A 12,718-nucleotide genomic window follows, 5' to 3' on the forward strand; every position below is an offset into this window, starting at 1 on the left:
GTCAAGAGTAAATGCAGGCTTCAATCAACTAGTCAGCAGTAACAAAATCGTGCTCTCCTTTGTGCAGTTCTGTGTTTACATCTAATTAAGGATTCTCTTTGGGCGGTAGATTTTCCTTTTTGCCTTTTCTGATCAGTAAAGAAACTGCACACTGCCACATTCATTAAGCAGGATTACTGAAGAAGCTTTGTTTTGAAAGCTTTCTATAGCAGTCTTGGTTTGGGGAAGATCTTCATTTTCCTCACATTTCAGTGCAAACATTGAACATAATATCCATTTGAGAAACTGGAGAAGGGAAAAAAGGCAGCTGATTGCTTGCATGATGATTATCACTTCCAGTGATTCTTTTAGGCGAAGCAGTGGCATGTCTATAAGAGATTCCTGAATTGACCAAAGAAATTGGAAAAAACAGATAGGACCCAATACAAAGATCATTAAATTAGGAGTAAAGAAATTGTCTTTGATCTCTGTTTTTTGATTTGCCATGAATAATAGACAGAGACATATGCACAAAATACCATGGCATCTGAATGGGATCTATAATCCTAGCCTAATAATGATAATTATTTATTATAATAATATATAAGGCCTGTTCTTATAAGGGCTTTCATACAGGCCTCTCAAAGAGCTACAAAGATAAATCTTCATATTATCCCAGATTCACAGGTTGAAAGAAGAAAGACAGATTAGTAAAACACAAGACCAGAGTGAATGCTGACACTAGACTTCCTAGAATTATTATCATATCAATAACATAATAAATCAATTTCCATTATTACTGGGTTGGCCCCTGAAATGGAGACACTTTGCTCTCTGGGAAATGTCATTTATAGTGTCAAATCACAGAATCACAGAATGGTTCAGGTTGGAAGGGACCTCTGGAGATCATCTAGGCCAACTCCCCTGCTCAGACAGGGTCACCTAAAGCACGTTGCCCAGGATCCTGTCCAGATGGCTTTGCAATATCTCCGAGGATGGAGATTCCACAACCGGTGCCAGTGCTCAGTGACCCTCACAGTAAAGCAGTTTTTCCTCATGTTCAGATGGACCTTCCTGTGTTTCAGTTTGTGCCATTGCCTCTCATCCTATTGCTTGACACCACTGAAAGAGTCTGGCCCCATCCTCTTTACACCCTCCCTTCAGATATTTATACGCTTTGAAAAGATCTCCCCTCATCCTTCTCTTCTCCAGGCTGAACAGTCCCAGCTCTCTCAGCCTCTCCTCATGGGAGAGATGCTGCAGTCCCTTCATCATTTCAGTGACCCTTCGCTGGACTCGCTCCAGTGGCTCCATGTCTCTCTCATACTGGGGAGCCCAGAACTGGACCCAGCACTCCAGGTGTGGCCTCACCAGGGCTGAGTAGAAGGGGAAGATCATCTCCCTCCACCTGCTGGCAATGGTCTTCCTAATTCACCCCAGGATACCATCGGCCTTCTTGGCCACAAAGGCACATCGCTGGCTCATGGTCAACTTGCTGTCCACCAGGACTTCCAGGTCCCTCCCTGCAGAACTGCTTTCCAGCAGGTCTGCCCCCAAAATGATGATGCAAGGTTGGTCTTTCCTACTTCATTCATTTATTTCTGAATATAAACTGTCAGTGGAATGGAGAATAGTGTAAAAGTTTTCTCATCAGCAGCATTATAGTATATGAGAATCAGGTAAAGATACCACAAGGAAGGTCAAATGTTAGACTGCAGTGCAAATTGCAATTTAGCATTTGTTTCAGGCTTAGCAAACACCCCACTAATGAAGCAGACCTTTATTAGAGTTCATATCATTGGTGATTAAGCTTTTGCTGACAACTCATTTCACCTTCTGCACTTTTTGCATTACGTTTTACAATAGGCAAAAAATAAAATATTAATGCCAACAAAGATCAGGCATTTTGTGTGCTTTATTGCAACTTAATTTCTTTAATGTATTCTAATTTAAGTAATTTGAACTTTGTTTCAGTTCCCCATAGGCTAATTCAAATATAAATATAAAATCTCCTGACAACCAAAAATTCTGAAACTCGTGGGTTAATCACATACCACTAATAAGATTGTTTCTTTAATAAAGGAGAAGAAGAAAACCAAAAATGTACTGTACCTCATCTAGTTCCATTTCATCTGGGCTTTCCCACGGTTTGATAAACTTTCCGCGAGACCTCTTCAAAGGCACAATAACAATGTAATAACCCCTGTAAAAGAAACAGTAGGACAAGAGTGAAGTTAAAAGAAAGGGAATAGGTAAACTGATGGAATATGTGCCTGTTTAGAGGAACTTTTTTAATAGATAGAACACAGGATATGTTGAAGGCAAACTTTTTTGCGTAGAATGTCACTGCAGTCTTCCAAATATAGTCACCAAGGTTCACAATCTTTTGAAAATAAATGAATACATCCCAGTGTAAAATGTTTGACAAACAAATGGCACTAATTACCTGCTTTTTCATGTAAACATATAAATATGTATAGGAACTTAAATTATAATGTTCTAAAATGCCTGCATAGTTGACTGCAGTTTATTATCTCATTTGGGGCACTTGTGCCCTGCCATCATTTAAATGGAAAAAATACCCCAAACCCTGAAACGTATTTCAATATTTTTAAAGCTCAATTATCACCCCGTCTTCCCCCATTTTCATGTATAATCATAAAGGTAGGTTAACATAATGTGTTTGTTGATGCTTCTACTATTATAAACAGATAATAAAGACATATTGTACTGTCCACCTCTGTATCCTCTGCTTTTCAGTATCAATCCCCATCAGCCAAACCAGTTCTTTATCTACTTAAGTATTCTGCTCAGAGTAATAGACGAGGGCTTGCTGTATGCACAGTTAGGACCTGCAAATTATATCCTCAGTTTTTATCCCACACAGTTTTCTGAAAATATCTTCCTACTCCCACCCTTGGAGACTATGTAGTATAATAGAGATATGGTTCCTTATGGCTTAAGATATGAGTATTTTCCTCATTTCCTTCACAGACAAATATATGTCAAGCAGAACCATAATTTCACATGAGTGTGAGGAAAGAAGTAGCAGAATGACAACAGCAGGGCATCTAGTATGGTATTATATACATCTTGATAAACACACTTGTCAAAAATTCAAGCACCCTCCATCTCAGGGAAGAGGGGAAGAAGCTGCCCTCTTTTGTTGCTAGTAACAACAGAGCTCATTGTGAGGGTATCTCTGGCTCTGCACCACAGAAGATAATTGTCACGGACCTTTTTCACCTCTTCTAGCCTCCCATTTCATACCCACTGTTCTACCTTTTGCAGTATAAAGCAACCACCCAAGGAACATGGTTGAAAAAACCCTGAATTAATTAATGAGAAACAGTCTACAGAAAAGGACTTGCCTCACAATTGATCAAAAATTAGCTCCATCTAAACCAACCCTATAAAACTGTATTTTCCTCATACCAGCATATGGTATTGGTCCATTTTAATGGCCTTTTCTTAATTAAAGCTCCTTCCTATAAAAGAAATGTAACAAAATCTTTGGATTTTTAACTGCTGTACCTAATGCATAAATGTGTTAATTTTTTCTCTATGAAATTCAGGAAATTTCTTTATGCTAAGCTCCAGCAAAAGATACTGACAACAAGACATGTAGATACTCAACAGTTCTAAGTGTCAGAGATTTCTAACTGCTATACTCCCAATCTTTAAACAAAATTTGTAGTGTGTATTCTTTATAGTAACAATATGATAAATCATTTTGTATGTGAATATTCTTACTCAAAACTAGTACGGCTGGTTGCACACAGATTTTAAAGCTAAGCATATATTTTAGAAAGTCTTTTATCTCTTTTCTTAAATGTTGCATGATTTTTGATGGTTTTATTAAAAAAAAAGAACAAGAATAGTAAAGTATCCAAATACTTTCTCAGCTTCATAACAACCAGCTAGTCTTTCAGATATATGATATTTTTCCCGATGTGAGAATTAAAATTAAATTTAAAACAGAATTTTTCCTTTTAAATAAAAGACACATATGACAGGACTTTCAGTGAGTCACAGCTGCAAGCATTTGCCTAAACCTTCTCCTCTTGTGAGCTCCCTAACAAAGAGATTACATTAAAAATAAAAACAAACATTTTTAATTAGACTATGAATTAGAATACTAAAAATTCTTTAATAGAGAAAACCCCAAAGGTGATGAGGTAAGATGGACTAGAAGTAGAAAGAACTTATAAACAATTTCCCTCTGTTGATTGTGCTTTTTTCTCAGGTGATTCCTTGATTTTGGCTTGATGACTTTGAGTGGCAACAAACCATGACTAGGACTTTTACACCCCAGGAAGACCCCTGCCAACTCTACACCCAGCCTGCCTTCTCCCAAGAGAGAGGCCCAGGGCTGATCCTCCTTTTCAACTCTGTAACCACTCCCAGAAATCACAACTTATCAAACTGAACAGAAATAAATTAGAAATTTCTCAGAAGTAGTAAGATGACAAGCTAAATACTTCAGCAGTTTAGGAGTGGATTTACTGGACTTGGTGGTTGAAATAATATTCTGTCAAAAATAATCAGCCCCCTAGAAAGGTTAGTTGATGACATTTTGGAGTACTTTCAAATTAAGTGTCTGTTTCCAGTCAATAAACAGGTGCTGTTCTTTGGTCTGTCCCAGCATGTCAGAGCTGTAGTACACAGCTATTTCATACCAACTTTGGTGGAGAGGGAAGCTGCAAAAAGGTGGGGATTCAGAAGTAATATGTCTGTCCTTATCGAGCATTTTGTGCAAATTAGAGTGTATTTTAGTAATTACACCAATTTAAATCTGATGCTTGAAATCTCTACCTGTACATAAGTTTGTAACCGTAACTGGAGAAACCAGCAGAAAAAAGCTTGGGGCTAAAACTGTATTACTCAGTTACTTAGAAGTTAGGAAGCCAAATACCTGCACTGATTTTCATAGATGCTGCCTACCCTTTACCTACAGCAACTTTGATTTCTCTTGATTTTTAAAAGTTGCCAAAATCAGAGTAGGGAGAAGATAGTCCAAAAGGTCAGCCCTACTACAAATGCAGTAAAAGAAAGCACAATTTGGAGGAATTGTATATATAGGCATATCTATCCCCTAAAGTATTTCCAAGAGAGAGGCTGTTAAGTTTCTCATCCCGCTTTATTTCCTATCTGTGTTTAAAATGGCTACCAGTTAGTCACATCACAGAAAAAAATCCACTTCCAAAATCAATGCATGCAAGCAGTCAGACAGATTAATCTTTCTTCTACAACACTAGTGTTTCTTCTGCTTTGGGAAATGGACTAGCTTCAATTAGCAAACTGAGGATTGTACTCTAATCTAGTTTCAACACATAATTTTAACTGAAATATTAAAATTTTTTGTTTTCATTTCTTTTTTGTTGTTTCAAAGAGATTTGGGGTAGAACCATTTTTCTGCAAAAGGCAAACACTTATTCATTTAACTTGCTTAAACTACTTTTGGACAATTTCCTTCTTTACGTGGACATATCACGCTGTGTTAGACACTGTGTTAAAATGACATTAACAAAAGTACATGTTAACATGAGAAACAAATCCTAGTGAATGCTGATTTTTTTCATATATTCAATAACTCATTTTTTAAATCTCCCAAAAACTAAGACAAAAGCCACTTGAGAACTGGCTTTTATGTGTCTCTCATATGTCTGAGATAGATCTACTGGGTGAACTGCACTGCATTACCTCATTTATCTTCTTTTTCCCCCTCCCCCCTCTTTAAAGCCAATGGAGTGTTCATATACTTTTATCAGTCAAGGAATATTTGGCATGTAAACATCCCTTTCTCATTTTCTTCATGCATGCCTTCCACTCATAACTCTGATCATCTATTAAGGCTGTTGCATACACTTTCAGCACATACAGAGCAGCGTTAAAGCTGAAAGTGTAAGTACAGCAAAAGCAAGCAGGAAAATGAAACTGTTCACCTATATATACGGTGCTACAAATTGGTAAGGACAGCAATGTTCTGTCATTTCTAGCTCCAGAAAATGCAGCATCCCTTAAAAAACTCGTTTGATTATGTGTCTGCTTGTCTCATTTTGAGGGTTTTTTTTGGGGTGGGGAACAGTGGAGGGTCTCTTTCGATACTGCCTGAATTACTCAATATTACAAAGACCATAGTCTTGCATAAAATTCTGTTTTTACCTACGACTTTGAAAATATGTGAGAGATTCAGAGAAAGATGCATTGTCTTTTGCCCATAAAAACTGCTTTGAATTAGACCAAAATATTTAAGGAAAATGCATAAATTGCTCAACTGAAGTGAAACCATCAAGAGACATCCATTTTACTTAGTGTATGAAGGGCTCTGCTGCAATTTCAACTCTGTATCACCATCAGACACTCAAATAATGAAAATTACTTCTACCATCTCTAATAAATTATGAAGGCTTTTATAACATCACCCTAAATCCCATCAGTATTTACCTATAATTTGCTAGAGTGAGCCATTAACTGTTTCACCTTCTGCATAAGTAATATTACTGAAATATTCTCAGCATATAGGACTTAGTAGTAAGATAGGGACAATCATAAGCATATAATGTAGCAATACATGAACAGCAACTGTAAAAATGTCAACATAACTATTGCACAAAATTTTTCCTCACTTACAAAGACTATAGTTGCTATAATTTCACTGATTCTAGCAAGCATTAGGTGTCTAAAGGAGCAAGCTCTTCCTGTTCGGTGTGTAGTTGTGTTGGTGTGCTTATTTCCAAAGGCACAGCCAAGCATTTCTTTTTCCGCCTCATGCCTGGCCACATCACCTTAGGAAATAAATGTAAAAAGGAGGAGCTACATAGTTGCAAAATTGGCCGTTAGACCCCTAGATTTAATATGTTTTTACTGCTGTCACTTACTGCCTTTCAGTTTTTCACACTACATGTAAGGAAGGGTATTGTCTCCTTTTCCCAATGCCATTTTCTGCTATTGTTTGACCAACTATTCTGAGCATTTTTCTCTCTGTAACAGTCTTGCCTCATAAATCTTTTTTGACTCATTCCATCTTCAGTCTTCCTTAGCTGCATTTGTTACTGACCGCTTCTTACTCAATCTAATGATAATGGCTACATTTTTCACTTTTTCATCCTTTTAATGTCTTAAAGTCATTTCTTTCTTGACCTCACCTGCCTCAAAGTCCTCAGGCAGTAATGAAAAAGGGGAGCAGCTCTCTACAAAGCCATCAGTAAAAATCCACCAGGGAGAAGGCAAGTTGAATCTCCAACAATATTTAATGACTCGCTCATTTTCCTCCCCATTTCCTTTACATTACACATGGGAACCTTACAGACCAACAAGAATCACTATAGGCACAGCAATAACACTTATTGGTTGTACTGTGCTTCATGTTTTCTTGGCAAGTCCTTATTGTCTATCCCTTCTAATCCCTACTGGCCCTGTGCTGTCAGCTCCTTAGTCTTATTTCTGCTGCTTAAGTCTCCACAACAGCCTTTCACCAAAAATGTAAGTAACCTCTAGTAAATGGTCACATTGTTTTCAGCAAAATCTCCATTTTTCTTACTTGGGCCAGCAGACAGCACCTTAGATTTTGCTTTCTATAAAAAAAATCATTCAAAATTCATTCATTTGAAATAACATTAATGAAATAATGATTATCTAAAACTCCACAGAATTCTGGAGTGACTGAGGCTGGGTATTTCAAGGTGCTGCAGCTGGATCTTTAGACTGGTGTTTCATTCTTCTTGAGAGGGTATAATGTTCAAAACTGCTTGCTTAATCTTTCTGTACTCTTTGAAACCAGTGATAAAATGTAAAATTACTCTGAGAAGCCACTACAATATACAGAACGATCTTCTTTCTCCACTTATGTCCATCCAGGGTTTACTCAGTCTCGCACACACAAGTGACAATTTTATATTCATTATTAGTCCAAATACTACTGGAGAGTATATAGAGCTCTCTATACTGTCATGAAGTAGAAAGCCCTGGTCCACCACTAGAGCTCCAGGTATGATTAGGAAGATAACAACAATATTATTCATCTTTCTGGAGATTAAAACAATGAAGTGTCATTCTCCAGTTCCAGAACTCTAACTCACTTTATATTCTCATTTGCAGGTACTTCTGGAAGTTCCACAGTTATCATGCCGTCTAAGTTGGTCTTTCCAATGAAGACCGGCTTGGTGCGCAGCACATCTGGTGCAGTCTTCGCTGTCACTCTGTGCTGAAGACCTCCAGCACTGTTCCCTCTGTTTGTCAGTACAAATGAATACGATGTCTCTGGCTTCAGGTTAGTGATCAGCTTTTGAGTAGCACGTCCGTCAACCTCCACCACCATCTTCCCATCATCGTAAAGGATCTAATTTAATACACAAATCCAAGGTGTCTTTAGTTACTAAGGCAACTGATAATACCACACTGAATTCATGAATGAACCTAGCTATGAATTTAAAATGAAAAGACATCAGGTATTTTTGGTTGTAAAATGGTACCAAATTCACTCCTGCAACAATTTTTTTTTTTGTTTTTAAGGGAAAAAAAGAACCACATTCATTTAAAGTAGAGTAAACACTGATAAAATTCAGTTCAACTTACTCAAATTCAGTACCTTTGGTTTAAACCACCATTTATATCAAGGCCTTTTTGTGGGGTTCCACTTACTTGTCCTTAAAAGTAATTTGAATTTTTCATTCACACTGCAGAGTCAGAAAGGTTTCTGCAGCACTTAGTTCATAAAATACTGCTCTTTGCTGGGCTTTCCCTGGGATGACAAACATGATGGGGAAGGATGCAGAAGAAACAATAGGCCAGACTGCAAATTACATTAAGTCTCTTTATCTGGGTACTACAGTTAGTGGCATAAAAGAGTTATAAACCACACACGTGTCTTTGCAAATGTGAGGAGATGAAAAGAAAATGGTAATCAGTTAGATTAGAGATGAGGGAAAAAAAATATATATATTATTTTCCTTCACTATTTAGTCTGAAATATAATACCAATGAACTGCAAGTGAGCAAAAAGTTCACATAATAGTTGATAATTGATAACAGACAGTTTGAAATGCTGCCACAACTGTGGAGAGTTCGTCTTGCCAACGGACTGAATTTAAGTGCTTGGGTCGATAATGATGATTAGTTTGCATTTTTAAATACACCACAAGCAAAAAAAAAAAAAAAAATCCACATATTCAGTAAGCTACTTAACCAGACGAAATCTAGTTCTATATCTGATATCTTAAAAATGGAAAGCAACTTACTTTGAAAGGCAAGGCTGAATTATAATTTTCTGGAATTTCCCAAGAGAGCAAAACCGAAGTCTTCATTACTGCTTTAACATGAAAATTTTTTGCGAACACTGCTGGAAGAAAAGAAACAATGTATATAAACAGCATCTTAGAGCTTAGAACTTGAGATATTTCCACTGCTACCTGGGATTATTAGCTTTCCATTTAGGCCAAAAACCCAACACAAATTCAATTCTCCTGCCTGCTTGTTCATATCATTTAAATATCACATTCTAGCAAACCTCTTATCTAATGCCAACTCATATGTACATTTTCCTTACCTGAAAAAATTGTGAAGATGTTAGCCAGAACTTGCTTGGCAAGGGACAACTGAATTCTAAGGCATCCAAAACATATTAAGGTTTACATACTTTACCTTTTGTTTTTGTTGAACCTATTTTTATGAATGGGCCGGTCAGTTTTATTTACAGCTTCAAAAATACTGATATCCAAAGACCGACATTCCTTTAAAGGTCAACGCCATAAGCAGACAAATCCTACCTTGATCCACGGGTAGTGTCCTGAACTGGACACTTGGACTATATGGACCAGGCCCTTTGCTTGTATGGGCACGTACTTTTACATCATATGTGGTATCTGGTTTTAAGCCAGAAAGTGTCATAGTGGTATCAGCAGGAACAACGGGGAGTTCAACTGGCTGGTAAGCAACATTGATATCTCTGTACAGGACGGTATATTTGGTGATGATGCCATTTCTCTCTGCCAAGACTGGCATCTGCCAAGTTAATTGAACTGATGTAGAAGTGGAGCTTTCCGAGTGGAGGTTTTGGGGAAATCCACTGGGTACCTCTTCAGGAACAGAAATCTCTTTAACCATCTCCTCCCCAAAGCCCACTTTATTTCTAGCCGAAAGCCTGAAGACGTAAGAAGCTCCCTTGTGAATGTCTGTGGCTGTGAAGTGATCTTCTTTCTCTGAGAACTCCATGGTTGTAAAGGTTTCCACATCCTTGCGACCAAACTTGAGGCGGTAACCCTGCAGCGGGCCAAAGGTATCGACAGGAGGATGCCACTGAATAAGAGCCGTGTTCATCTGTGTGTGGCTGATCACAAGCCGAGGTTTCCCTGGAACTGTAGCACAATGTTATTTAAAAGATGGTAAATACAAATGGAATTGTACATATAATTCTTGAACTTCGTTTTAACAGGAATATGGATGAATTTTCCCTTCCCTCACTCTTTGCTCCACAAATTACTATCTTATGGAAGAAATAAAGTCTGACTTCTTGTACTATTGAGTTATACAGCATTCAAGATTTGAATATTGATTTGAATTTGAATATTTTGCAATCTGTTGTTTGCTGTATGCTTCCCTTACCATAATTCCTCAATACAGAGAACTTTCAGAGGCACAGGACTTATGAGCACAATTCAAAGAGTAAAAATTAAAACAGACACCTTAGGAATGGATCTGTCTCACTTACAAATCCTTGCTTGCAAAAAAAGAGTGTTATCATAAGTATTCATTAACTTAATCAAGGCACATTTCTGCCATCCTGTAAATGGAAAAAAAAATAATAATAACAGAGAAATTACAAGTTTCCGAATTTGTCTAGTGTAAGTCCTGTCACTGAAAGTTAAAATACGGCAGAAGGATAGTCAGGCCAAGCTTGTCCTCACCAATCATGGAATTATATACATGGAATATTATCGTTCCCCTCTAAGCACATGTATAACTTCCAGCATCATGGGCAGTTTCAGCTTGGAGCAGCAATACAGTCTTGAATTAAATTTTTTGATTATCCCTGCTTATCACATATTGGTTGAGTTTCCAGAATGGTTGCTGGTGCATGTGAACTGGATTTCTTCTGGGGGAGCCTAAAATGGAAGCTCTTCTGTACCCACATACCAGATAAACTCAAATTGTTATTTGGGACCTGAGGGTCCAAACTGATGACTGATGTTAAAGGTTCAAACCATAAGTGTAGTGGGGACATTCAGTCAGAGGTTAAATTAGCCGAATCTAGAGTGAAGTTCCATCATACACCTTGCATGGTGTACATTTGGGTGTCTCAGAATCAATTTCTTTCATTTGTATGTTTCTATTGAAACAAATTATTTGATAATGAAGCATATCCACAACAGTACTTAGAAATTTGGTCTTTACTCTGTAACAATGCCTGACAGGTCAAGAAACTAGCATAGTTTTAGGAGCAGCAGTGCCATGGTAACAATCTTCCATGAAGACTAATTAGCTCCATGCACATTCAAAGCCTTCCCACATGAAATGTAATTGTTACACTGTGAGTTCAGGTTCCTATATTTAGACACTTCAGTGAGTTTTATTACTTATACGTATTTCTCAGGCACCCAACAAATCAGATTCTTGTCTGAACTTCTGACTACCATTCAAAAATGAATTAGGAATATGGAGAGAGAAAATTCTACAATGAATATGTTCTTTCCTCCTTATGTCTTCACAAGTTCATTCTAATTATATACAAATTTTAGTTTAGTTTTCATATCAATTTTCCAAATACTCTTAATTTTAAATGTCCCATTCTGATGCAAATATGTTCCCAAGAATTTTATTCCCAGTAAGTTTTTTTCTACACCTCCTGTACTATAAAGAATATTTCTCTGACTAGTTCTGACTTTTCCGAAATGAGTCTTTATGGAACAGCGAAAAAAGAAAAAAAAGAAGCTGTGAAGGCCTTTTGCAGGCCATATTTTTCTCTGTATTATAACTATTACTAAGGCCAATGGAGCATATGCAAGAGAAGAGTCCACAGAAATAGAATAATAACTCCTTCAGGTTTTTAGAGGAGAGACTGCTGGAAGGTGTCACTAAATTAAACAATATGATAAACTGCTTTTATTCCTGTGGCAGACCTCACAGTTTGAACTATTTTTTAACCTCGGTGGTACCTACAAATAAACTAAGAAATTACTGCTTGCTTTTGATCAGATCAGGGGAGCTAATAAAGCTTGCTTATCCAATTAAAAAAAAAGTGATAAAAAGTACTTATGCTGTCCAATGGTAAACAACAATGTTCACTTTTTTCATATTGAGCCTACGTGATTTTATGATGTGCATGAATTTCCTTTTTGTCAAGATAGCAATTGTTGATAAGGAAAGAGAATATTTCTCTCTCTTTTATTTTGCTGGATGGCTTTTACGTAACGTTTTCTTTTGGTATCATCATTTGTGAATACTAGCCTTTTAAGACAAAGGGCAGGATTCTGTGAAGTCCTATACATAGTAGCATCATGGAATAGCTATATCTAGAAATTTCTTCCCAAAGTAGTACCCAAATTTGCAAAGAACCAAATGAAATGAATATGCTTATGAAAAATATATTCTCCGATCTTCTAGTAAAGTCCATCCCCATAACTATCTAGCAAGATCTCCCTCAAGCGCTCCTTTGTAGGAGCCATTACATCAACCATTTGTAACAGCATGACATTGTTAGTAGAAGCTCATGCAAACTGTCTTTTCCAAATTACCGCAAACA

The 12,718-nt window shown here is 37.1% G+C and overlaps 1 protein-coding gene across 8 annotated transcripts in view; it reads right to left on the reverse strand.

The window, feature by feature from the left end:
- Nucleotides 1-12,718, reverse strand: part of PTPRD (protein tyrosine phosphatase receptor type D) — a 443,338-nt gene that overhangs the window by 99,006 nt on the left and 331,614 nt on the right. For 6 of the 8 annotated variants that reach the window (XM_064502355.1, XM_064502350.1, XM_064502352.1 and 3 more), the window contains 4 exons: nucleotides 9,747-10,334; nucleotides 9,219-9,319; nucleotides 8,061-8,320; nucleotides 2,092-2,182 (listed from right to left, as the gene is read on the reverse strand). In XM_064502355.1, coding sequence (XP_064358425.1) covers nucleotides 2,092-2,182; nucleotides 8,061-8,320; nucleotides 9,219-9,319; nucleotides 9,747-10,334 — 1,040 coding nt within the window. The remainder of the gene's footprint in view (nucleotides 1-2,091; nucleotides 2,183-8,060; nucleotides 8,321-9,218; nucleotides 9,320-9,746; nucleotides 10,335-12,718) is intronic. The other 2 variants (XM_064502356.1, XM_064502354.1) reach the window with 1 other exon arrangement.

This window comes from Dromaius novaehollandiae, chromosome Z (genome assembly GCF_036370855.1).
Source record: "Dromaius novaehollandiae isolate bDroNov1 chromosome Z, bDroNov1.hap1, whole genome shotgun sequence".
NCBI classification, from domain to species: Eukaryota; Metazoa; Chordata; class Aves; order Casuariiformes; family Dromaiidae; genus Dromaius; species Dromaius novaehollandiae.